The sequence below is a fragment of the Schistocerca cancellata genome, chromosome 3, assembly GCF_023864275.1.
Source record: "Schistocerca cancellata isolate TAMUIC-IGC-003103 chromosome 3, iqSchCanc2.1, whole genome shotgun sequence".
Classification (NCBI taxonomy): domain Eukaryota; kingdom Metazoa; phylum Arthropoda; class Insecta; order Orthoptera; family Acrididae; genus Schistocerca; species Schistocerca cancellata.
The window spans coordinates 917836103-917860820 of record NC_064628.1 but is presented as its reverse complement, the minus strand read 5'-3'; the positions used below and the strand labels follow the sequence as shown (position 1 = coordinate 917860820).

Sequence of the window (24718 nt, the reverse complement as noted above, 5' to 3'; positions counted from 1 at the left end):
TTCAGAGGCAGAAGCGCATGGCCCTAGACCCGAGCTGCGGACATGGCGAAAGAGTGGTTGCGGTACATAGGGTCTGATCACTCATATTTCGTGAATGACTCTGGTCTCTGAGAGGTCAACACTTTATAGTGAGGCTGACGACAAAGTTAGAGAGAGTCATCGCCGCTGGAACGGTTAGTGTTGAGGGGAGCCGGAGGTGGTCAAATCCAAAAAATTACGATTTCTTTTTTTTGCTACCGAAAATTAATTGGAACATTCCTCTTTAATGTAAACTTTGAATTATTGTTCTACTCGCCCTAGAAATGGAGTTATTACCATTTTCCCCCACGCCTGCAGAGGAAATGAGCGGCCGCTGAATGCATCTAACACCCTCTCGTGACTTCCTGGCGAACTGCTTGGGATTTTCTCGGCCTGTTACGCATACAGCGCCTTACGTTACGCATTCAGCGAGTGTGCAAGGGTTGGCTACATTGTTTTCTGTGACAAATATTACCCGTATTTCCTTACAGCTTACTCCTATTTTCCTCAGAATTTCGAACATCTTGCTCCATTTAATATTGTCGTACACTTCGGTTCTGGTTACAATGCCACGTTTTAGTAACCGTGTATATAAGAAAAGGAAGAACGTAGGGAAAAGAAATTAACACTAATACCAAGTTGCGATACTACAATGAATAAGAGGGCGGAACATCGTCTCTTTGCTGTTTACCGTTTCGAATTAGTTCTGTGTTGCGCCTGTTGTTGGTAGTATTATACTTCTTGTGTAAAGCGGGTAATATGCAGTATGTGCAAAAATCAGGAGGGAACAATAAAACCAATTTTTGATGACTTAGCACAGCCAGAATTGTTACACAAATGTCTGCACGAAAAGACGCAGAATCCTAATGAGAGCGTAAACAATTTGATTTGGAAAGTGATTCCTGAAAGGGTGTTTGTAAACATAAAAACACTGCACTTTGGCATTTATGACGCAATAGTAACCTACAACCAAGGGAACAGTGTGAAGTGTGAAGTTCTGTAGGCATTAGGATTTACAGCTGGGGTGAACACTGTACGAACACTAAGAAATATTGACAGAGAAAGGATAAGAGGAGCAGAAAGGAAAGAAAGGCATATGACGTATGATGGGACAACAGGCCAGAAAAGAAGACAGAAGAGGAAGCTTTTGGAGGATGAAGAAGAAGGCCCTGATAATCCATCCTATAGTGCAGGAATGCATTGAGAAACTTTGATAGCCATTTCCCATTAATTACAATTTTTCGAATATAAGGAACATTTTCTCAAAATCCACTCAAGCTAGAGAGATGAAATTTTTATGCACCACTCCTAGTGGTCAGACTTACATTGTAACACAACCATTTGGCAATATGTTCAGTAGTTTCATTTCAGTTTAATTATAAAGCAATTATTTGTAAAAAAATTTGGGTCATTAACAAAAAGAATAATTGGAAGGAAATTTGAAAAGATACTCCAAAATCCCTCTGTCGTAACTGCAATACTAACCACTCTACATGTAAAAAAAATTCAAATTTTTCTATTTGGTAGTTTATTCATAAATGTTCCTCAAACTTAGTGATTTTAACATGGACAGCATAGGCACCTCCGGCTCCCCTTAAAGGCTGCCGAAAGTTATCGGCTTCATTTAGGTATCTAAGTAACAGTTTTACCCGGTCTCTATTGGCCAATGGATGAGCAAAAGGTAGCAGGAGGGTGAGAGGACTCACAGTGGTACACGAAGCACCCTCCGCAACCATTCTAAGGCGACTTGTGGAGTAAGTGCGTAGATGCAGATCTGGACTAGACACACCTGTACGAATGGGGTACTTCCCAGTCATGAGGGCAGCTCTCGACGGCGTGCACACGGGCTGTACATAGTGGCTGTTGAGGATCACGCCGTGGTAGGCCAAGGCGTCGATATTTGGCGTCGGGATCTGGTCCGACCCATGGAAGCTCACGTCGTTCCATCCCTGTGAAAAATAATTGCAAAAATCCTTCTGTACTTCAGTTTATACTCAAATCTCTGTCGTGTTAATTTAAGATTTTTGGATCTAATTGGAACTATAAAACTAAAATACAGTGGTACTGAGCATTTCACCATAGCATGTAGATTACTAATCGAAATTTAGCACCCACGGGACCTGTGTTACATCTGTCCAGCCACCTTGTGTAAGTCGCCGCAACAATGTGTATACCATCATCAGTAAATAACAATGGCAATAATAAAGGTAATGCATTCGTCTCCCTTTACTGTTTGAACTATTTCTTTTATCTCGTCATTCATTTCTTCAATCTCTTTACCGTCTGCAATGGTAGTTGGCATATAAACTTGTACTATTGTGCTCGGTGTGATCTTCGTGTCTATCTTGGCTACAATATTGCATTCGTTTTGCAGTTCATAATAACTTACCAGCTTCTTTTTATTTTCTTATTCATTATTAAGCCTACTGCTCCGTTACTCCCATTAGATTTTTTATTTATAACCCTGTATTCGCATTACCAGAAGTCCTGTTACTTCCACCACCGAATTTCACTAATTCGCACTACATCTAACTTCAACCGATCCATTTCCCTTCTTAAATTTTGTAACCTACCTTCTCTATTAAGGGATAAAACATTCCTCGCTCCTATCCGTAGAATTTAAATCTATTTAATAGTGTGCAAAGTATTTTCTTCACTTCACTTTCGTCGAATGTGTGGAGTGACCGCACTTTCGCACGTGAACAATGGACCTTGCCGTCGGTGTAGTGGGTTGCGGGCCTCAACGATACAGATAATTTTACAGTAGGTGCAACCGCAACGGAGGGGTATCTGGTTAGGGGCCAGACAAATGTGTGGTTCCTGACGAGGGGCAACAGCCTTTTCAGTAATGCACGTGCTGCACATGGGTGATTGACTGATCTGGCCTTGTAACATCAACCAAAAAAATCTTGTTGTGTTGGCACTGCTAACGGCTGAAAGCAAGGGGAAACTACAACCGTAATTTTTCCGGACGGCATGCAGCTCTCCTGTGTTGTCAAATGATAATGGCGCCATCTTGAGTAAAATATTCCGGAGGTAAAATAGTCCCCCAATTCGAATTTCTGTGATGGGACTACTCAGGGGGATGTCGTCACTAGGAGAAACATAACTGGCATTCTACGGATCGGAGCTAGGAATGTTACATCCCTTAATAGAAGAATAAAGGTTACAAAATTGAAAAAGGGAAATGGATCGTTTGAAGTTAGATGTAGTGCGAATTAGTGAAATTTGGTGGCGGGAGCAACAGGACTTCTGGTAAGGCGAATACATGGTTATAAATACAAAATCAATTGGGAGTAACAGATGAGTAGACCTAATAATGAATGAGAAAATAAAAAAGCGAGTAAGTTAGGATGAACTGCAAAGCGAACTCATTATTGTAGCCACGACAGACATGTAGCTCACACCCAGCACAATAGTACAAGTTTATATGTCAATTACCATTACAGACGATGAAGAGATTGAACAAATGAATGACGAGATAAAAGAAATAGTTCAAATAGTAAAGGGAGACGAAAAAATAATAACTATGTAGGGCTGGAATTCGATAGAAGGAAAACGAAGAGAAGAAAAACTAGTAGGTGAATATTGACTGGGAGAAAGAAATGAAAGAGGAAGCTGCCTGGTAGAGTTTTTCACGGAGCGCAATTTAATCATCGCTAACACTTGGTTTAAGAGTCATAAAAGAAGGTTCTAAACCTGCAAAACACCTAGAGACGCCGGAAAGTTTCAGATTGATTATCTAATGGTAAGACAGAGATTAAGGAACCAGATACTAAGCTGTACGAGATTTCCAGGGGCAGATGTGGACTACAATCTCAATTTATTCGTAACAAACTGTACATTAAAACTGAATAAATTGCAATAAGTTAGGAAATTAAAGAGATGATAGCTGGATAAGTTGAAAGAACCAGAGGTTGCTAAGAGTTTCAGAGGGAGCACTACACAACGACTGACTAGAACAGGGGAAAGGAATACAGCAGAATAAGAATGGATAGCTTGAAGACATGAAATAACGAATGCAGCAGAGGATCAAATAGATGAAAAGATAAAGCCTAATACAAATTCTTGGATAACACAAGATATACTGAATTTTATTGTTGAAAGGAGAAAATACAAAAATGCAACAAGTGAATCAGGGAAAAGGGAATGCAAAGATCTTAAAAATGAGATTCACAGGAAGTGCAAAACGGCTAAGCAAGAATGGCTATAGAACAAATGTAAGGATTTAGAAGAATATTTCAGTAGGGGAATGGTGGATTCAGCGTATATGAAAATTAAAGATGCCTTTGAAGAAAGAGCGTCAGTTGTATGAATACCAAAGCCTCTGATGGAAAGCCATACCTAAGCACAAAAATGGAAAGGTGAAAGGTAGAAGGAGTATATAAGGGTGTATGCAAGAGAAACGCTTTTGAAGGCAATATTAGAAAGGGAAGTGGACGTAGATGAAGATGAGATGGGATATGGGATAATAGATGGATTTGACATAGCTCTGAGAGATCTAAGTCGATCAAGGGAACAGACGATATTCTGTCAGTACTACTGATAGGAGAACCAGCCGTAATAAAATTCTTCCACCTGGTGTGCAAGATGTATGAGACAGAGAAATACCGTAAGACTTCCAGAAGAATGTAATAACTCCAATTGCGGAGAAAGCAGTTGCTGGCAGGTGTGAAAATTACCGAACTATCGGTTTAATAAGTCATGGTTGCAAAATATTAGCATAAATTCTTTTCAGAAGAACGGAAAATTAGTAGAAGGCTACTTCGGGGAAGATCAGTATGAATTCCGGAGAAATGTAGGAACACACGAGGCGATACTGACCCTACGAATTATCTTAGATGACACGTTAAGGAAAGGCGAACCTTCGTTTATGGCATTCGTAGGCTTTTGAAAGAGTTGACTGTTATAATCTCTTTGAAAATTTCAAGTCAGCAACGATAAACGAAACTGACTGACCTGGAGAAGAGTGAGAAAGGTTAACAGATGAAGTTGAGGAAATAAATCAGAAACAGGCAAGGATGACAGTGTGACATACTGGTGCACTGAAGGTTAGGAAGAGAGAAACAGCTGGGTTATACCGAGAGGGAAGTTAAGCCGATGATTACAGATAAAATTCTACTTCCTGTTGAACGCAGAGTGATTCTGCATAAGTGCTTTGTTCCGGTATCGTATAAATGATATTGAGAAAGAGCCGGAAAAAGATACAAGGGAACAGACGATATTCTGTCAGTACTACTGATAGGAGAACCAGCCGTAATAAAATTCTTCCACCTGGTGTGCGAGATGTATGAGACAGAGAAATGCCGTAAGACTTCCAGGGCCAAACCTACAGATCTTTGTTACGTTTCCCAAATACCTCGTTGAGGTGACTCCTTGATGAAGGCGTTGGACGCATATCCGTGAGGAATCTAATTTTCTGAGGTTCTCTTTTCCACCGGTACAAAAAAAAAAAGGAGACGGAAACATCACGGTAAATACCTTCTCGCTATGCATAGTATACAGTAAAATTGAGATACTTCGTTTATTTTGTTTTAACTGAAATTTATATGAATGTTATATGTGTAAGACAATTCACGTAAATGTAATGTTTCATGTAGTTTCACATCCAGACGGCTACTGACGGAGACAGCTGGTCATTAGGGTAGAGCAGTTAAGTTTCTCCTGTATACCGATGGGGTGTGTATTTACGATGATAAATACTATGCATTGTCTGGAGACCAATGGCATGATTAACATTGATCTGGTGTAACTTAACTTCTGCAGCGCAGGGCGTGTTTATTATAAATTTGTATGTGTGTGTTAAACAGCCATTCATTGATTCATTCGTTGTTAGCCGCAGGCTCTGCCGAGTTGCTGAAGCCGCCGGGACCACTATTAATTTGTTTTGGGATCGTCATACTTTCAGTGGTTTGATGTGGCTCGTCACGACATCCTCTGCTGAGGCACCATCTTCATCCAGCACTTACACCTAACGTTCTCAATTATTTGTTGCGAATTCTTCAATCTTTATCTTCCCATACCGTGTTTTACCCTCTAGTACAATGGTTCCCAGCCTTCTTAGACGGTTACAGCTCAGTATAATCAGGTATCACGTAATACCTTCCCATTGCCCCGCCCCCCTTCCCACGCACACACAATCGTCCCCGACGCCAGTACCTAATTAAACTTTGGAATGAACACATATTTTTCAGGTGACGAAAGACAACAGATATTTAATTTTTTGAAGCCGTATTTTTAAATCAAGAAATAACTAATCCTTGAGACAATAGTTTGTTACTGCCAAAAACCTTTTGTTTATATTTGGTGTATTCTCAATCATAATATATCACAAGTTAGGCTCCAACTCCATTGACTTCCTTGTTTTTCTTTCCACTACTATTATAGTCAAAATTTTACTTTTGCCTCCATGGATCTTGAATGTCACGCTTCTTTTTAAATTCTGAGCTCGATTAGTGTGTGTTAGAATGAATGATGAATCAATTCCTAGTACATTGACTGCTACTCAGAAAAAGGAAGCTAAATATCCACACAAAAAGGCTAGACACTAGTTACAAAGCGCACTTCCTCTGAACCTAGCTACATTTTCTTCACCCAAACCCTGCACTCCCATTTAAAATCAACCAAGTGAAAATGCGTGCACTATACTGATTATTCGTAAATCACTTGATGTCTGCATTCATTACCTCTAAACTGATAGAAATTCACATCTGGACATTGCCACCGATGATAGTAATTAACAATAATAACGCTACAATCGCCATTATGCAGATACTGTTGTGTTGCGTTGTCAGTTAATTCGTTGTTTCAAAGTGCGCAAAGAAGCACTTTTTTGGTCTATTTCAGGAAATACCCAGAACTTGGAGAAGGAATTTCCGCGAGAAGTTTAGCATTTATCACGTGTCTCACGTTTGCTGTTGTCGATGCACGGTACATTGCAACAAAGTATGTATGTAGGAGTCGACACGTGGAGAAGATAACGATCATACATTCATTCCACAAGCTACAGCCTTTACCGCATCGTGTAACGCATTAATGACAGTATTTTAAAAAAGTAATTTTTGGTCATGTGTAATCAATATAAGAGTTTTATTATCCTTATGACAATAATGACGATCTCTAAAATCTAGTTTCGTGATTCAGACACAAGGCAACACTCTTGGTTTCTACAGCTCAAAAATTTTCAGTTTACCGCTTCATGGTTCTTAACTCCAACTTGCGAACCATTGCTTTATTAATATCGAAGTCATTCCTTGATAACTTACCACATGTCCTATTATACCGTCCCTTCTCCTTGTCTGTTTTTCCGACTACCTATATCCTGATCGATTCTTCGGAAAACATCATCATTTCTTAACACACAATCCAATTTTCAGTATCCTTCCATGGCACCACATGTACCACATTTTTTTTTGACTTGTCAATTTCCTAAGCACCAGAATTAAATGTTTTTTCAATAATGAGCATACCTAAATGATCTTTTCCATTGGACCACATGCAGATAGAAATTAGATGATGAGTTTCAGGGACCTATAACTTACTATGCGGCTGTAGATCATTTGGCCGTGTTGACGCAAGATCTAATTTAAAGAATCAGTTTTTCAATTTCGTAAGGTTATTTTCCATTCCAATCATTTATTTATTAGTATTAGAGCTAATTTGAATCAAACATTAATATCTCGAAAATAGATTATTACAGTGTAATGTACCCAGTACCATCTGGCTTGGAAAGATAAAATTTGCAAGGCCTATTAATCATTTAATGACCTTCATGCCAAAAGAATTTATTTAAACTGATGGCTCCTAGCCTATTGTATTGCTAATTTATCTGTCTGACGAACAACGTAGCACATCAAATGCACTATTGATAGTTTTATCGTTTGTACTAGTTACCCTGCGTTATCCGATAACTTTTACTGCAGACTGTAATTAATAGTTCTAAAACAACACGTAACAGACAGATAGCAGTGAGAGAGAGACAGAGGAAATCTAATTCCTTTTTAATATTTCGACTGTAAAAGGCTATAGAAATTGCCCGCACTTCGAAACAAAGACTTTTTCATTCGTCGTGAAAACCAATTACTCTCGGCGCTAAACCTAATACTAGTCGAACTACGTGGAGCACGATTCAAATGGTACGATAAAAGAAAACCAGCACTAAAGTTGACTTTGTATAGCAACTTGGAAAATAATGAAACCGTGTGTCCAATTTATCGAACGTACAGAAAAGTAACTGCATTGATTGCTTCAATTAAGGAATGCTGTAAAAGTTACAACAGCGTTAACAATGCAATAATCCACTATTGTAGCACCGCGAGATGGTATCCATTTTCTTTTTGGACTCACACACTAAAAGCGCATGTAGATGCGGTATCAGATCTCAGTACTCGGTAAGATCTTGCAATCCGCGTTCTATCTTCCAGATTTTAATTTTTCGTGTCGTTTCCACTGATTGATAAAGAGCAAAGAGCTGAGCACGAAAACCCAACGACAACTCGATTTTTACTGCTGCGAACAGTGAATCTCTTATTGTTTGGAGGTAGTATGAGAGCATTACGGCATGTCTGAGGTTTAGTAAGTTTACTGAATGCAGATTAAAAGAAAGTCTTGCTTAAGAATTTGTGATTCATAAAAATGTCTCTACTGGTACCACTTCAACCGTCTCATATGGACTCATGTAACGGTCTGTCCCAGCATTAGCGAATGATGGAAAAAGGTTTAAGCATCCATAGGGGAAGGTGCATTAAAGTGGCCAGGGAGGGAAAAGTGATCACCGCTTATGTTCTGTCCTGAACAGTGCTGCTACCTGCAGAGAAGGGGTCATACTACTTCACTATGCAGCACCATTGTTGTCAGTGAGTTTGACAGAAGAAGCTTCTTCCGATTATTCTGATTTTCAGCCTTCTGATGTGGAGAAAATCATTTCTATTATTCATGTTATCTTATTTATACTGTGACTGATCTTCATTATAATTGCAATGTTTTAACAGAATCTTCCAAATATATTGTGTGGCCACATTTCCCAACAGCTCATTTTTAATTCTCTAACCACAGCGAGTGATAGTTACTTCCATGTAGCACACATAATTCACAGTTTGATTCTAAATTCTTTTATATAGAAAGTTATCATCCGCAATTCGGTCACTTTATGATGGTTTTGTATTAATTATTTGATTATAGGAAACCACCGCTGTTCTGTTACATTTGGCGTAGTACAAGAATCCGATTGAAAGATGTCTGCTACATCTGCTTGATACTGTTTCATACACTAGAACATCAAGGTGCATAGAAAATAGTCCGGAAGTCAGGGCCACGATCATGGTATATTGTCGCAATAGAAAATGCGATTGAGGCGGTGAATAATCGTAACACGTCGTTTTTTGCAGAAGCAAAGCAATTAAATGTTCCTCACAATGTGCTGGTGAGAAGAGTTCTAGGAAAAAGTAGGGACGTAGTACGTGACAACAAGATTACGAGAAGCTTAAGAAGTCAGTTCGATTAAGAACAAGAAGAACAATTTTTTAATTATATTTTAAAATGCAAAAGTGATTTTAGGGATTTACATAACTGACCTATGGAAATTAACATTCCAAGTGGTAGAGTGGAACGAAATACCATATCGTTTTCATATTAATAAACTAAATGGAAAAGTGGCGAGGCATCTCACATTAGGCGCTTGGGTAGGGAAACGTGATGATTTGTGTAGGCTTTCAGAAACTGTAGATAGTTCTTCTTAAATACTTTCTGTTTTACTTTAAAATACATAGTGTGACTCTCACCTTATAATATGAAGATTTAGGATGCGGAAGCGGCAAGCTTTTATGTTCACTTGAAATACCTAGTGTGATACCTTGTAAGATGAAGATTCGAAGTGCTGAGGTGGCAAGCTTCTATCAGTAACCACGGTTTAGTGAAAATTCTATTTCCCTGAGAGTGACCACATTCCAGGACCTACTTATTGGACCTGACTTCCGAAAACTGATGTTCGATTCCAACTTCTTGCCATAATTACTATACTGAGCGGGAGACTTGAGTATCATTCGAGGATGCTCATAAGTAACAGAAAATAGTCGCATTATATTTTTGCTGCAGCTGACATGATGCGAGACTCACGTTGGTCACTTCACAGAGACATAACTATGTCAGATGTCTTACCACGAAAGAAACAAAATATTAATCAGAGGTCACGTGATATTAGTGTAAGAAAGAGGTGTTTTTTCTACAAACTTCAATACATTATACGTGCTGCATAATTTTATAGTCACAATGTAACGAAACTGTACTTGTTAGACAAAGACTGTGATCAAATATGGATCGCCTAACAAAATGTAACAATTAATATTTTCATTGATCTGTGTTAGTGAAGAATGCACATGTACACCATTTGTAGTCTTAGTGGGGTAGCTGTTATACACACAAGTTGTTCAAAACTGGGGCTTGTTAAACGGTCAAAAATATTAAATCTGTTTCAGCAGCTGTTACCAGATCATCCCCAACGATGAAGATGATGTTCGGAGGTTTCGACGCGGAGTCACCTACGACTCTGGTAGTGGTTTGCAGCACCACGAAGGCGACCACCCAAAGTGCAGCCAGTAGTTTGTCCATCTTCTTTTCCCCAGACACTGCAACCATTACACAGATTGTATTACACAAATAATTATAACATATATCTACGTGTCAGTGGAATATTAATACAATTTCTGCTTCTGAGCAATTTGGTATGTTTTTGACGTGCGATCCTTGCATCAAAGGCTCGGCGGCAGCTCGTATGTCGAGGAGGCGATTGTGCCATTACCCCGCCAACATCAAAATGCTCGCAGTAGTCCCTGAGAATAGCCTTCACATACAGACAGAAAATCGCAGCGAGGAACTGCAGTTCGTTATACTTCAGCCAATATGCACTAAATATTTATGAATTATATTCACGAACCTGAAATGTATTATAGTTCAGTCAGTTTGCAATAAATATTTATGGAATATATAATCGAGCTGTCCTCATGAATCAATGTATTAGTGAGAACCTTAACACAATCACTATTCTAGTTCCGGGGATTAGCCTTCATATATAGGCAGAAAAAGCTGGAGGGTTGGGTGGGGCGTTGAGGGGGGCGGGATGATTTAATACCAGGTGTAGAATGAAGGCTTTCACGACCGGGTGACATGGCTGTTGATATACTTTCCGGGATGTGAGGTCGTGGTCCAAGAACTTTTCTGCTCCTTACGTTTCGTCCAGGACTGCGCTGGACTTCCTCAGAGGCGCTGCTCCGCTGCTCAGTCGGCAAGACTCAGCGGAGCAGCGCCTCTGAGGAAGTCCAGCGCAGTCCTGGACGAAACGTAAGGAGCAGAAAAGTTCTTGGACCACGACCTCACATCCCGGAAAGTATATCAACAGCCAATACCAGGTGGTTTCAACCAATGTGCAGTTACTCACTGAGATCCAGTGTGCGTTGTAATTATGGTACGACTTCGAAACTTGGTAAAGTTCTAATTCGTTAATAGGAAGACGTTTTACGCTGGAAAATATTAATTACAATTTGGCCACCACATACAAATCTTCGTATATCCATAATTGGAACCCACGACTTGGGACGTCAGCTAGTATAATATATGTTAAAAAATGACAAAATTTCTCCAGCTCTATTAAAGTGTTGGTTTTATTGGCAACTAGTTCCGATGTTGTTAAAACATCGAAACTAGTTGTCAATAAAACCAACACCTTAGTACAGCTTGAGGAGGTTCGTCATTTTTTAACATATACATACACATCTGGAGCAGTGAATGAGAAAAAGACGTATAGAAATGTTTCCATATTTAATGGATTAGGAACGTGACATGGTCAGAAGTGATCAAACAAGTGAGAAACCCATATTGTTGATTTTTTTTATTAACTGTCGCTTACAGAATGTGTTCAATACGAGTATGAGCACAGGAGACTTCGACAGCACGCTGTATCCATCAAACGACGCTATCAACAGGTGCTCTCGGCGGTTCCGAGGCAATTTGAGTAACGTGTTGCGGTATACTGGCCAGGTGAAGACCGAAACTTTCCCTGGTAAACACTTACTTTTACATATCCCAGACCCAAAAGCCACAGATCAGATGATCTAGCAGACCATGCACTGCAAAACGTTTGGACAAAACCCATTCGTGGAAGGTTGCATGAAGCAGATCCGTCACTGGGCGATGACATGGTGTGTTGCCCCATCTTCCATGAAAACACTTGTTTCCACGCAATTAACGTCGTACAAAACAGGAATCACATGTTGTACAACGAGAATTCCATAACGTGCCGACGTCGTGGTACCCCTAAGAGTTTCTCTGGGTGTATTCTATACAAAGAAGAATGGACTGAGAATAAAGGTGCTTGTGAGTCCTTACCACGCAGTCATATACAGCGAGTGCAGTGGCGCTTTGTGCACAACACGTTGTTTAATAGTAACCCAAATTCGACAGCTATGTTTGTTCAGTGCACCCTGTAGTGTCAAATGTGCCTCCTTATGCACAGAATATAGCCCACAATTTTCTATGCATAAGGAGGCAGAATATAGCCCACAACCCCCCTCCATGAACCATGGACCTTGCCGTTGGTGGGGAGGCTTGCGTGCCTCAGCGATACAGATAGCCGTACCGTAGGTACAACCACAACGGAGGGGTATCTGTTGAGAGGCCAGACAAACGTGTGGTTCCTGAACAGGGGCTGCAGCCTTTTCAGTAGTTGCAAGGGCAACAGTCTGGATGATTGACTGATCTGGCCTTGTAACAATAACCAAAACGGCCTTGCTGTGCTGGTACTGCGAACGGCTGAAAGCAAGGGGAAACTACGGCCGTAACTTTTCACGAGGGAATGCAGCTTTACTGTATGATTAAATAATGATGGCGTCCTCTTGGGTAAAATATTCCGGAGGTAAAATAGTCCCCCATTCGGATCTCCGGGCGGGGACTACTCAAGAGGATGTCGTTATCAGGAGAAAGAAAACTGGCGTTCTACGGATCGGAGCGTGGAATGTCAGATCCCTTAATCGGGCAGGTAGGTTAGAAAATTTAAAAAGGGAAATGGATAGGTTAAAGTTAGATATAGTGGGAATTAGTGAAGTTCGGTGGCAGGAGGAACAACACTTCTGGTCAGGTGACTACAGGTTTATAAACACAAAATCAAATAGGGGTAATGCAGGAGTAGGTTTAATAATGAATAGGAAAATAGAAATGCGGGTAAGCTACTACAAACAGCATAGTGAACGCATTATTGTGGCCAACATAGATACAAAGCCCACACCTACTACAGTAGTAGAAGTTTATATGCCAACTAGCTCTGCAGATGACGAAGAAATTGAAGAAATGTATGATGAAATAAAAGAAATTATTCAGACAGTGAAGGGAGACGAAAATTTAATAGTCATTGGTGCCTGGAATTCGAGTGTAGGAAAAGGGAGAGAAGGAACATTGTTGGTGTTATGGATTGAGGCTAAGAAATGAAAGAGGAAGCCGCCTGGTAGAATTTTGCACAGAGCACAACTTAATCATAGCTAACACTTGGTTTAACAAACATGATAGAAGGTAGTGTACATGGAAGAACCCTGGAGACACTAAAAGGTATCAGATAGATTATATAATGGTAAGACAGAGATTTAGGAACCAGGTTTTAAATTGTAAGACATTTCCAGGGGCAGATGTGGACTCTGACCACAATCTATTGGTTATGAACTGTAGATTAAATCTGAAGAAACTGAAAAAGGTGGGAACTTAAAGGAGATGGTTGTCCAGAGTTTCAGGGAGAGCATAAGAGAACAATTGACAGGCATGGGGGAAAGAAATACAGTAGAAGAAGAATGGGTAGCCTTAGAGGGATGAAGTAGTGAAGGCAGCAGAGGATCAAGTAGGTAAAAAGACGAGGGCTAGTAGAAATCCTTGGGTAACAGAAGAAATGTTGAATTTAATTGATGAAAGGAGAAAATATGAAAATGCAGTAAATAAAGTAGGCAAAAAGGAATACAAACGTCTCAAAAATGAGATCGACAGGTAGTGCAAAATGGCTAAGCAGGGATGGCTAGAGGACAAATGTAAGGATGTAGAGGCGTATCTCACTAGGGGTATGATAGATACTGCCTACAGGAAAATTAAAGAGACTTTTGGAGATAAGAGAACCACTTGTATGAACATCAAGAGCTCAGATGGAAACCCAGTTCTAAGCAAAGAAGGGAAAGCAGAAAGGTGGAAGGAGTATATAGAGGGTCTATACAAGGGCGATGCACTTGAGGACAATAATATGGAAATGGAAGAGGATGTAGATGAAGATGGAATGGGAGATACGATACTGTGTGAAGAGTTTGACAGAGCACTGAAAGACCTGAGTCGAAACAAGGCCCCCGCAGTAGACAACATTCCATTGGAACTACTGACAGCCTTGGGAGAGCCAGTCCTGACAAAACTCTACCATCTGGTGAGCAAGATGTATGAAACAGGCGAAATAACCTCAGACTTCAAGAACAATATAATAATTCCAATCCCAAAGAAAGCAGGTGTTGACAGATCTGAAACTTACCGAACAATCAGTTTAATAAGCCACAGCTGCAAAATATTAACACGAATTCTTTACAGACGAATGGAAACACTAGTTGAAGCCGACCTCGGGGAAGATCAGTTTAGATTCCGTAGAAATACTGGAACACGTGAGGCAATACTGACCTTACGACTAATCTTAGAAGAAACATTAAGGAAAGGCAAACCTAAGCATTTGTAGACTTAGAGAAAGCTTTTGACAATGTTGACTGGAATACTCTTTTTCAAATTCTAAAGGTGGCAGGGGTAAAATACAGGGAGGGAAAGGCTATTTTCAATTTGTACAAAAACCAGATGGCAGTTATAAGAGTCGAGGGACATGAAAGGGAAGCAGTGGTTGGGAAGGGAGTAAGACAGGGTTGTAGCCTCTCCCCGATGTTATTCAATCTGTATATTGAGCAAGCAGTAAAGGAAACAAAAGAAAAATTCGGGGTAGGTATTAAAATCCATGGAGAAGAAATAAAAACTTTGAGGTTCGCCGATGACATTGTAATTCTGTCAGAGACAGCAAAGGACTAGGAAGAGCAGTTGAACGGAATGGATGGTGTCTTGAAGGGAGGATATAAGATGAACATCAACAAAAACAAAAGGAGAATAATGGAATGAAGTCGAATGAAGTCGGATGATGTTGAGGGTATTAGATTAGGAAATGAGACACTTAAAGTAGTATTTGGGGAGCAAAATAACTGATGATGGTCGAAATAGAGAGGATATAAAAGGTAGACTGGCAATGGCAAGGAAAGCGTTTGTGAAGAAGAGAAATTTGTCAACATCGAGTATAGATTTAAGTGTCAGGAAGTCATTTCTGAAAGTATTTGTATGGAGTGTAGCCATGTATGGAAGTGAAACATGGACGGTAAATAGTTTGGACAAGAAGAGAATAGAAGCTTTCGAAATGTGGTGCTACAGAATAATGCTGAAGATTAGATGGGTAGATCACATAACTAATGAGGAAGTATTGAATAGGATTGGGGAGAAGAGAAGGTTGTGGCACAACTTGACCAGAAGAAGGGATCGGTTGGTAAGACATGTTCTGAGGCATCAAGGGATCACCAATTTAGTATTGGAGGGCAGCGTGGAGGGTAAAAATCGTAGGGGGAGACCAAAAGATGAATACACTAAGCGGATTCAGAAGGATGTAGATTGCAGTAGGTACTGGGAGATGAAGAAGCTTGCACAGGATAGAGTAGCATGGAGAGCTGCATCAAACCAGTCTCAGGACTGAAGACTACAATAACAACATAGCCCATAAGTCACATGTCATCAACATCAATTGGTGCCGGAAACCGAAGAGCAGTTGCAGACCATTGCTGAGGATCAAGAGGTTTCAGTTTTTGTTTCGTCTGGATGTCGTACAGGTACCAGTGCAACAGAGACCGCAAAACTTCCCGTACTGTTGACTGGACAATTCTCGTGACTTTGCACAATCTCTACTTGGATGAAAGTGCTGCATGGTCAGTAACAGCATCAACAACCTCATCAGTAACTTACAAAATGATGGGACGCCTTCCTGGGGCCCCACCAAGCTCACTGGTGTTTTCGTATTTCATTATCACCATTTTAAATCCATTTTATGACATCGAGCCTCTCCTCAAACCTTCCATCGCATGGTGTCCCCTGTCGGCAGCTACACTCCTGGAAATGGAAAAAAGAACACATTGACACCGGTGTATCAGACCCACCATACTTGCTCCGGACACTGCGAGAGGGCTGTACAAGCAATGATCACACGCACGGCACAGCGGACACACCAGGAACCGCGGTGTTGGCCGTCGAATGGCGCTAGCTGCGCAGCATTTGTGCACCGCCGCCGTCAGTGTCAGCCAATTTGCCGTGGCATACGGAGCTCCATCGCAGTCTTTAACACTGGTAGCATGCCGCGACAGCGTGGACGTGAACCGTATGTGCAGTTGACGGACTTTGAGCGAGGGCGTATAGTGGGCCTGCGGGAGGCCGGGTGGACGTACCGCCGAATTGCTCAACACGTGGGGCGTGAGGTCTCCACAGTACATCGATGTTGTCGCCAGTGGTCGGCGGAAGGTGCACGTGCCCGTCGACCTGGGACCGGACCGCAGCGTCGCACGGATGCACGCCAAGACCGTAGGATCCTACGCAGTGCCGTAGGGGACCGCACCGCCACTTCCCAGCAAATTAGGGACACTGTTGCTCCTGGGGTATCGGCGAGGACCATTCGCAACCGTCTCCATGAAGCTGGGCTACGGTCCCGCACACCGTTAGGCCGTCTTCCGCTCACGCCCCAACATCGTGCAGCCCGCCTCCAGTGGGGTCGCGACAGGCGTGAATGGAGGGACGAATGGAGACGTGTCGTCTTCAGCGATGAGAGTCGCTTCTGCCTTGGTGCCAATGATGGTCGTATGCGTGTTTGGCGCCGTGCAGGTGAGCGCCACAATCAGGACTGAATACGACCGAGGCACACAGGGCCAACACCCGGGTTCATGGTGTGGGGAGCTATCTCCTACACTGGCCGTTCACCACTGGTGATCGTCAAGGGGACACTGAATAGTGCACGGTACATCCAAACCGTCATCGAACCCATCGTTCTACCGTTCCTAGACCGGCAAGGGAACTTGCTGTTCCAACAGGACAATGCACGTCCGCATGTATCCCGTGCCACCCAACGTGCTCTAGAGGGTGTAAGTCAACTACCCTGGCCAGCAAGATCTCCGGATCTGTCCCCCATTGAGCATGTTTGGGACTGGATGAAGCGTCGTCTCACGCGGTCTGCACGTCCAGCACGAACGCTGGTCCAACTGAGGCGCCAGGTGGAAATGGCATGGCAAGCCGTTCCACAGGAATACATCCAGCATCTCTACGATCGTCTCCATGGGAGAATAGCAGCCTGCATTGCTGCGAAAGGTGGATATACACTGTACTAGTGCCGACATTGTGCATGCTCTGTTGCCTGTGTCTATGTGCCTGTGGTTCTGTCAGTGTGATCATGTGATGTATCTGACCCCAGGAATGTGTCAATAAAGTTTTCCCTTCCTGGGACAATGAATTCACGGTGTTCTTATTTCAATTTCCAGGAGTGTATACTGTTCATTCACTTTGTGGCTTATCAAATTGCAACGTGGATGGCATGGCGTCATACGGACAATGTACAACGCCAGATTTGTACCTGGTGCCCAAAGCTGGAACTAAATGGGTTCTGCATTAGCTCATTGGCATATCTACCAAGCTGCACTGACATACGACAGGGTACCCAGCTGTTAAGATATCCACAAACAAATGTAGTAACCGCACTGAAATTGCTCCGTGTAATTTGCGACGTTCGTCGGGCAACACTGCATTCTGTAACATCGTTTGATTCAACAGTGTGTGTCCGTACGTCGCTGTATCTGGGGCTCAGCGTTCAGTGTGTCTGATGAAGTTCACATGTTTCTTGTGCAACAGTATCGGATTAGTGATACCCTTAAAACATGTCAGTAAATATTTTTTGAACGGTTTGCTGACCGGCATATATTGTCTACCTGCATAATAAAGTTAGTGAACAAAATGGAGAGCGGTGGTACGGTGTTGGATCTTCACGATTGTTGGTCCCTCTCCTGCAAAGTCTGTTCGACGTATACGTCCGGAATGTTGAGTGCCACGATGCACAGACCACAGAGCTGCGAAGAAAGCTGCCTTGTATACATACAGGCTTACAGTTTTTAGGAAATGAATGTCAATAACAAATACAAATGCACTACATTTTGGCGTTGGTTTCGGCAATTTATTGCTCAGAGGCCAGGATTATAGCTGTACACATGGTTCTGTGATTAGGCATCGTTTCACCTCTGGCTGCGTAAATTGTCAAAAGACATGTTTGTAGTGTAATGAAAATCCCCTGTGACATGTGGAGTTTACATCAAAACGTCTCGGGAACCTGTGAACCAGTTGGACGATCTAGAACTTACCCTCGGCTGCTACCAACAGGATGGCGCCACATGCCACACGTCTCGAGTAACCATGGCTGAGGTCGAATTTTTTTTCCGTCAGCAGAGTGATTTTGAAAGTAGTGTGGCCCCCAAGGTCACCTCATTTAACAACACCTGACTTTTTCTTGTGAGGTGGTCTAAAAGGCGAGGTCTACAGGAACAACCCACGCAACTGCATCGATGATTTCAACCGTAAATAGAAATATTAAAAAAGGTAGGAAGATTTTTCTGTTTAGCAAAAGTGACAAAAAGCATATTCAGAGTACCTGACGGCTCAACACAAAAGTTTTGTCTCAAGTACAGATAGTGTTGAGGATCAGTGGACGAAGTTCAAAACCATCGTACAATATGCATTAGATAAGTATGTGCCAAGCAAGATCGTAAGAGATGGAAAAGAGCCACCGTGGTACAACAACCGTGTTAGAAAACTGCTGCGGAAGCAAAGGGAACTTCACAGCAAACATAAACATAGCCAAAGCCATGCAGACAAACAAAAATTACGCGAAGCGAAATGTAGTGTGAGGGTTATGCGAGAGGCGTTCAATGAATTCGAAAGTGAAGTTCTATGTACTGACTTGGCAGAAAATCCTAAGAAATTTTGGTTTTATGTCAGAGCGGTAGGTGGATCAAAACAAAATGTCCAGAAACACTGTGACGAAAATGGTACTGAAAAAGAGGATGACAGACTAAAGGCCGAAATACTAAATGTCTTTTTCCAAAGCTGTTTCACAGAAGAAGACTGCACTGTAGTTCCTCCTCTAGATTGTCGCACAGATGACAAAATGGTAGATATCGAAATAGACGACAGAGGGAGAGAGAAACAAATTGCTCAAAAGAGGAATGGTCGCTGCACCTGATGCGATACCAGTTCGATTTTACACAGAGTACGCGAAGGAACTTGCCCCCCTTCTTGCAGCGGTGTACCGTAGGTCTCTAGAAAAGCGTAGCGTTCCAAAGGATTGGAAAAGGGCACAGTTAATCCCCGTTTTCAAGAAGGGACGTCGAACAGATGTGCAGAACTATAGACCTATATCTCTAACGTCGATCAGTTGTAGAATTTTGGAACACGTATTATGTTCGAGTATAATGACTTTTCTGGAGACTAGAAATCTACTCTGTAGGAATCAGCATGGGTTTCGAAAAAGACGGTCGTGTGAAACCCAGATCGCGCTATTCGTCCACGAGACTCAGAGTGCCATAGACACGGGTTCACAGATAGATGCCGTGTTTCTTGACTTCCGCAAGGCGTTCGATACAGTTCCCCACAGTCGTTTAATGAACCAAGTAAGAGCATATGGACTATCAGACCAATTGTGTAATTGGATTAAAGAGTTCCTAGATAACAGAACGCAGCATGTCATTCTCAATGGAGAGAAGTTTCCCGAAGTAAGAGTGATTTCAGGTGTGCCGCAGGGAAGTGTCATAGGACCGTTGCTATTTACAATGTACATAAATGGCCTTGTGGATGACACCGGAAGTTCACTGAGGCTTTTTGCAGATGATGCTGTGGTATATCGAGAGGTTGTAACGATGGAAAATTGTACTGAAATGCAGGAGGATCTGCAGCGAATTGACGCATGGTGCAGGGAATGACAATTCAATCTCAAAGCAGACAAGTGTAATGTGCTGCGAATACATAGAAAGAAAGATACCTGATCATTTAGCTACAAAATAGCAGGTCAGCAACTGGAAGCAGTTAATTCCATAAATTATCTGGGAGTACGCATTAGGAGTGATTTGAAATGGAATGATCATATAAAATTGATCGTCGCTAAAGCAGATGCCAGACTGAGATTCATGAGAAGAATCCTGAGTAAATGCAATCAGAAAGCAAAGGAAGTAGGTTACAGTAGGCTTGTTCATCCACTGCTTGAATACTGCTCAGCAGTGTGGGATCCGTACCAGATAGGGTTGATAGAAGAGATAGAGAAGATCCAACGGAGAGCGGCGCGCTTCGTTACAGGATCATTTAGTAATCGCGAAAGCGTTACGGAGATGATAGATAAACTCCAGTGGAACACTCTGCAGGAGAGACGCTCAGTAGCTCCGTACGGGCTTTTGTTAAAGTTTTGAGAACATACCTTCACCGAGGAGTCAAGCAGTATATTGCTCCCTCCTACGTATATCTCGCGAAGAGACCATGAGGATTAAATCAGAGAGATTAGAGCCCACACAGAAGCATACCGACAATCCTTTTTTCCACGAACAATACGAGACTGGAATAGAAGGGAGAACCGATAGAGGTATTCAGGGTACCCTCCGCCACACACCGACAGGTGGCTTGCGGAGTACGGATGTAGATGTAGATGTAGAACTTGGAAGACTCACGACAGAACATCATCGGTGAAATTCAGGCAGTGACACAAGAGATTCTTGCAGCAACAATAGGGAATCGGCAGCGTGTGTCAACTGTGTTGACAAGCAGAGGGCGGTCACTTCCAGAACCTTTTGTGATTCACATTCATTCCCCCATGAACAAGGTATGACATGTTCATTTCATTCCATTTCCCGATTTTTCATGCAAAGCCACCAAGTGCATATTAGGCAAATGTGTGTCTGTTGGGCCTCTTTCGAGTGAGGCACCCTGTATAATTGCACCTCCATGAGCAACCGCCTGCTTAGCTGGGTAGTAATGTGCTCGCCTCCCATGCAAGCGGGCCTGGGTTCTATTCCCAGAGAGGTTGCAGATTTTCTCCGCTCGTGGACTGGGTCCTGTGTTGTCCTCATCATCATTTCATCCTCATCACCGGCGCGCAAGTCGCCCATTGTTGCGTCGACTGAAATAAGATTTGCACTTGGCGGTCTGACTTCCCAGAATGGGGCCTCCCGGCCAACGATGCCACACCCTCATTTCCATTTACCTCCGTGAGCAGCTGCACAATATTTATAGCCACTCAGTACTTACTTTATGAATTTAAAGAAACGTCCAAAACCAAAATCCTTTGTTTGGGAAAAAACTTTGCTGTTTTTGAAGGTATTATATCCGATTTCACATTTTTAAAATATGATCATGAGCATGTTTGTGGAAGTCTTGTAGAGATTTGAGAACTGTTCCTTTCACCAATAGGCTTTTCCCATGTACACTGTCGATTTTATGGTGATTACAATATGGTTCACATAGTTTCCCAGTATCCACATCATAGCAATGGTTTTTTTTTGTGTGTGGGTAGAACCATGAGTCAGGCCAGAGAAGTATGTCGGTGCTGTGACTGATTTCCAAGCTTTTTCCAGGGAACGCTGTTTTCTTCCTGTTACTGTCCGCAGCAAGACAGCATAAGTCGGGGGGTATACTCTGGACCACATGTGAAGCATTCTTCACTGACGCGTAACTGACAAAGAGAAAACAGCAGATCCCACTTTCTGCTACCAGCTGAAAATGTAGCGCTGTAGGTAGTCATGATGTGAAATATTTCCTTAGTCGCTTGGCAACACATGCTGATTTCTTCTATGCAGTGACCGTTGGTGTAAAGAGGTTAAAAAGATTGAAGTTTTCCAAACGAAACGCAAGGTGTATTGAGAAGAAAGACGGTGCACTGTTGATAAAGTCTTACTATCAGAACAATAGCGGTAGCAGGGCTGCATTGCGGGAATATCCCCTACAGAAACACCTGTGAAGAGACCCCATGCCAATAAACGAGCTAAGGAATATGATCAAAAAATTCGAACAAACAGATCAAATAGGTTGATCAGCAGGGACAGGGAGGCGGGCCATTGCTGTGGCTTTTGTTGACGAAGTAGCTGTAGCTATAGCCGACCGTGCGGTACATGCCTCAAATTATGCAGCCATTTCTCGAGCTGTGTCACACCAAATCTCTCTCCCCTGGTCTACAGTTCAAAACATTTTGTGGCGCATTTTATACTGGGATTCCTAGAAGATTCAGAATGTGCACCAAAAGAAGTCCATAGATAGGCAACAACGCCGTGACTGAAATTTTCGTGTTTTGGTATGCACGGAAATGGATGAGATGTTGGTAGGGTATATTCTTTGGCTGGAGAAGGCACATTGTTTTTTACTCTTCACGATGCAGGGACTACACAGGTCGCATATGAGGTTCCACTCCGACACATGGAGTGGAGGAGCGTGCACTGCACTCAGCTTATGCGACTGTGTCGTGTGGTTTCGCATGCTCCTTCATTCTCGGTACTACATCTACATCTACATCTGTACAGCGCAAGCCACCCAACGATGTGTGGCGGAGGGCACTTTACGTGCCACTGTCATTACCTCCCTTTCCTGTTCCAGTCACGTATGGTTCGAGAACGACTGCCGGAGAGCCTCCGTGCGAGCTCGAATCTCTCTAATGTTACATTCGTGATCTCCTCGGGAGATATAAGTAGGAGGAAGCAATATATTCGATACCTCTTCCAGAACCGCACCATCTCGAAACCTGGACAGCAAGCTACACCACGATACAGAGCGCCTCTCTTGCAGAGTCTGCCACTTGAGTTTGCTAAACATCTCCGTAACGCTATCACGCTTACCAAATAACCCTGTGACGAAACGCGCCGCTCTTCTTTCGATCTTCTCTGTCTCCTCTGTCAATCCGACCTGGTACGGATCCCACACTGATGAGCAATACTCAAGTATAGGTCGAACGAGTGTTTTGTAAGCCACCTCCTTTGTTGATGGACTACATTTTCTAAGCACTCTTCCAATGAATCTCAACCTGGTACCCGCCTTACCAACAATTAATTTTATATGATCATTCCACTTCAAATCGTTCCGTACGCATACTCCCAGATATTTTACAGAAGTAATCGCTACCAGTGTTTGTTCCGCTATCATATAATCATACAATAAAGGATCCTTCTTTCTATGTATTCGCAATACATTACATTTGTCTATGTTAAGGGTCAGTTGCCACTCCCTGCACCAAGTGCCTATCCGCTGCAGATCTTCCTGCATTTCGCTACAATTTTCTAATGCTGCAACTTCTCTGTATACTACAGCATCATCCGCGAAAAGCCGCATGGAGCTTCCGACACTATCTACTAGGTCATTTATATATTTTGTGAAAAGCAATGGTCCCATAACACTCCCCTGTGTCACGCCAGAGCTTACTTTAACGTCTGTAAACGTCTCTCCATTGAGAACAACATGCTGTGTTCTGTTTGCTAAAACTCTTCAATCCAGTTGCACAGCTGGTCTGATATTCCGTAGGCTCTTACTTTGTTTATCAGGCGACAGTTCAAATGGCTCTGAGCACTATGGGACTTAACATCTTAGGTCATCAGTCCCCTAGAACTTAGAACTACTTAAACCTAACTCACCTAATGACATCACACACATCCATGCCCGACGCAGGATTCGAACCTGCGACCGTAGCAGCAGCGCGGCTCCGTACTGGAGCGCCTAGAACCGCACGGCCACCGCGGCCGGCTCAGGCGACAGTGCGGAACTGTATCGAACGCCTTCCGGAAGTCAAGGAAAATGGCATCTACCTGGGAACCTGTATCTAATATTTTCTGGGTCTCACGAACAAATAAAGCGAGTTGGGTCCCACACGATCGCTGTTTCTGGAATCCATGTTGATTCCTACAGAGTAGCTTCAGGGTTTCCAGAAATGACATGATACGCGAGCATAATACATGTTCTAAAATTCTACAACAGATCGATGTCAGAGATTACGGCCTATAATTTAGCGCATCTGCTCGACGACCCTTCTTGAAAACTGGAACTACGTGTGCTCTTCTCCAATCATTTGTAACCTTCCGTTCCTCTACAGACTTGCGGTACACGGCTGTTAGAAGGGGGGCAAGTTCCTTCTCTTCGAGCAGACAGTGCCTCTCGATCCTGTTAGGTGTACAGTGACATCTGCACGTTATACGGACCTCCTTGGCAAATCGTGAATCCTGCTCTGCAAGAACCCAGTTGTGTCCACACCACTACTGAATGCAAGGCGGGACGATACCACATGTTGCTTGCCAGCTGACAGATTTTCTTCGAGAAACCTTCGGTAATGACCGCATCATTCGCAGGCAATTTCAAGGTGTATGGCCTTCCAGATCGCCCAACCCAAATCCATGTGACTCCTGGTTGTGGAGACGTCTGATAGTTCGTGTCTACCAGGTAATTCTCCGGACTGTTCCTAATCTGAATAACAGCGTACTACGGCACATTGCTCTAATTACACCGGACAAGGTTCGAGCGACTGTCAGCCACATCGTATTACGAATGGAGCATATTGCTGAGTCGGAAGACTATT

At 42.6% G+C, this 24718-nt stretch overlaps 1 protein-coding gene across 1 annotated transcript in view; it reads right to left on the bottom strand.

Moving 5' to 3' along the window:
• LOC126176648 (arylsulfatase B-like) overlaps window positions 1-24718 on the bottom strand; it is a 108344-nt gene that overhangs the window by 68988 nt on the left and 14638 nt on the right. Inside the window, exons 2-3 of the mRNA XM_049923806.1 lie at window positions 10501-10640; window positions 1808-1967 (exon numbers count right to left, since the gene is read on the bottom strand). Of these exons, the coding sequence (XP_049779763.1) occupies window positions 1808-1967; window positions 10501-10640 (300 nt within the window). The remainder of the gene's footprint in view (window positions 1-1807; window positions 1968-10500; window positions 10641-24718) is intronic.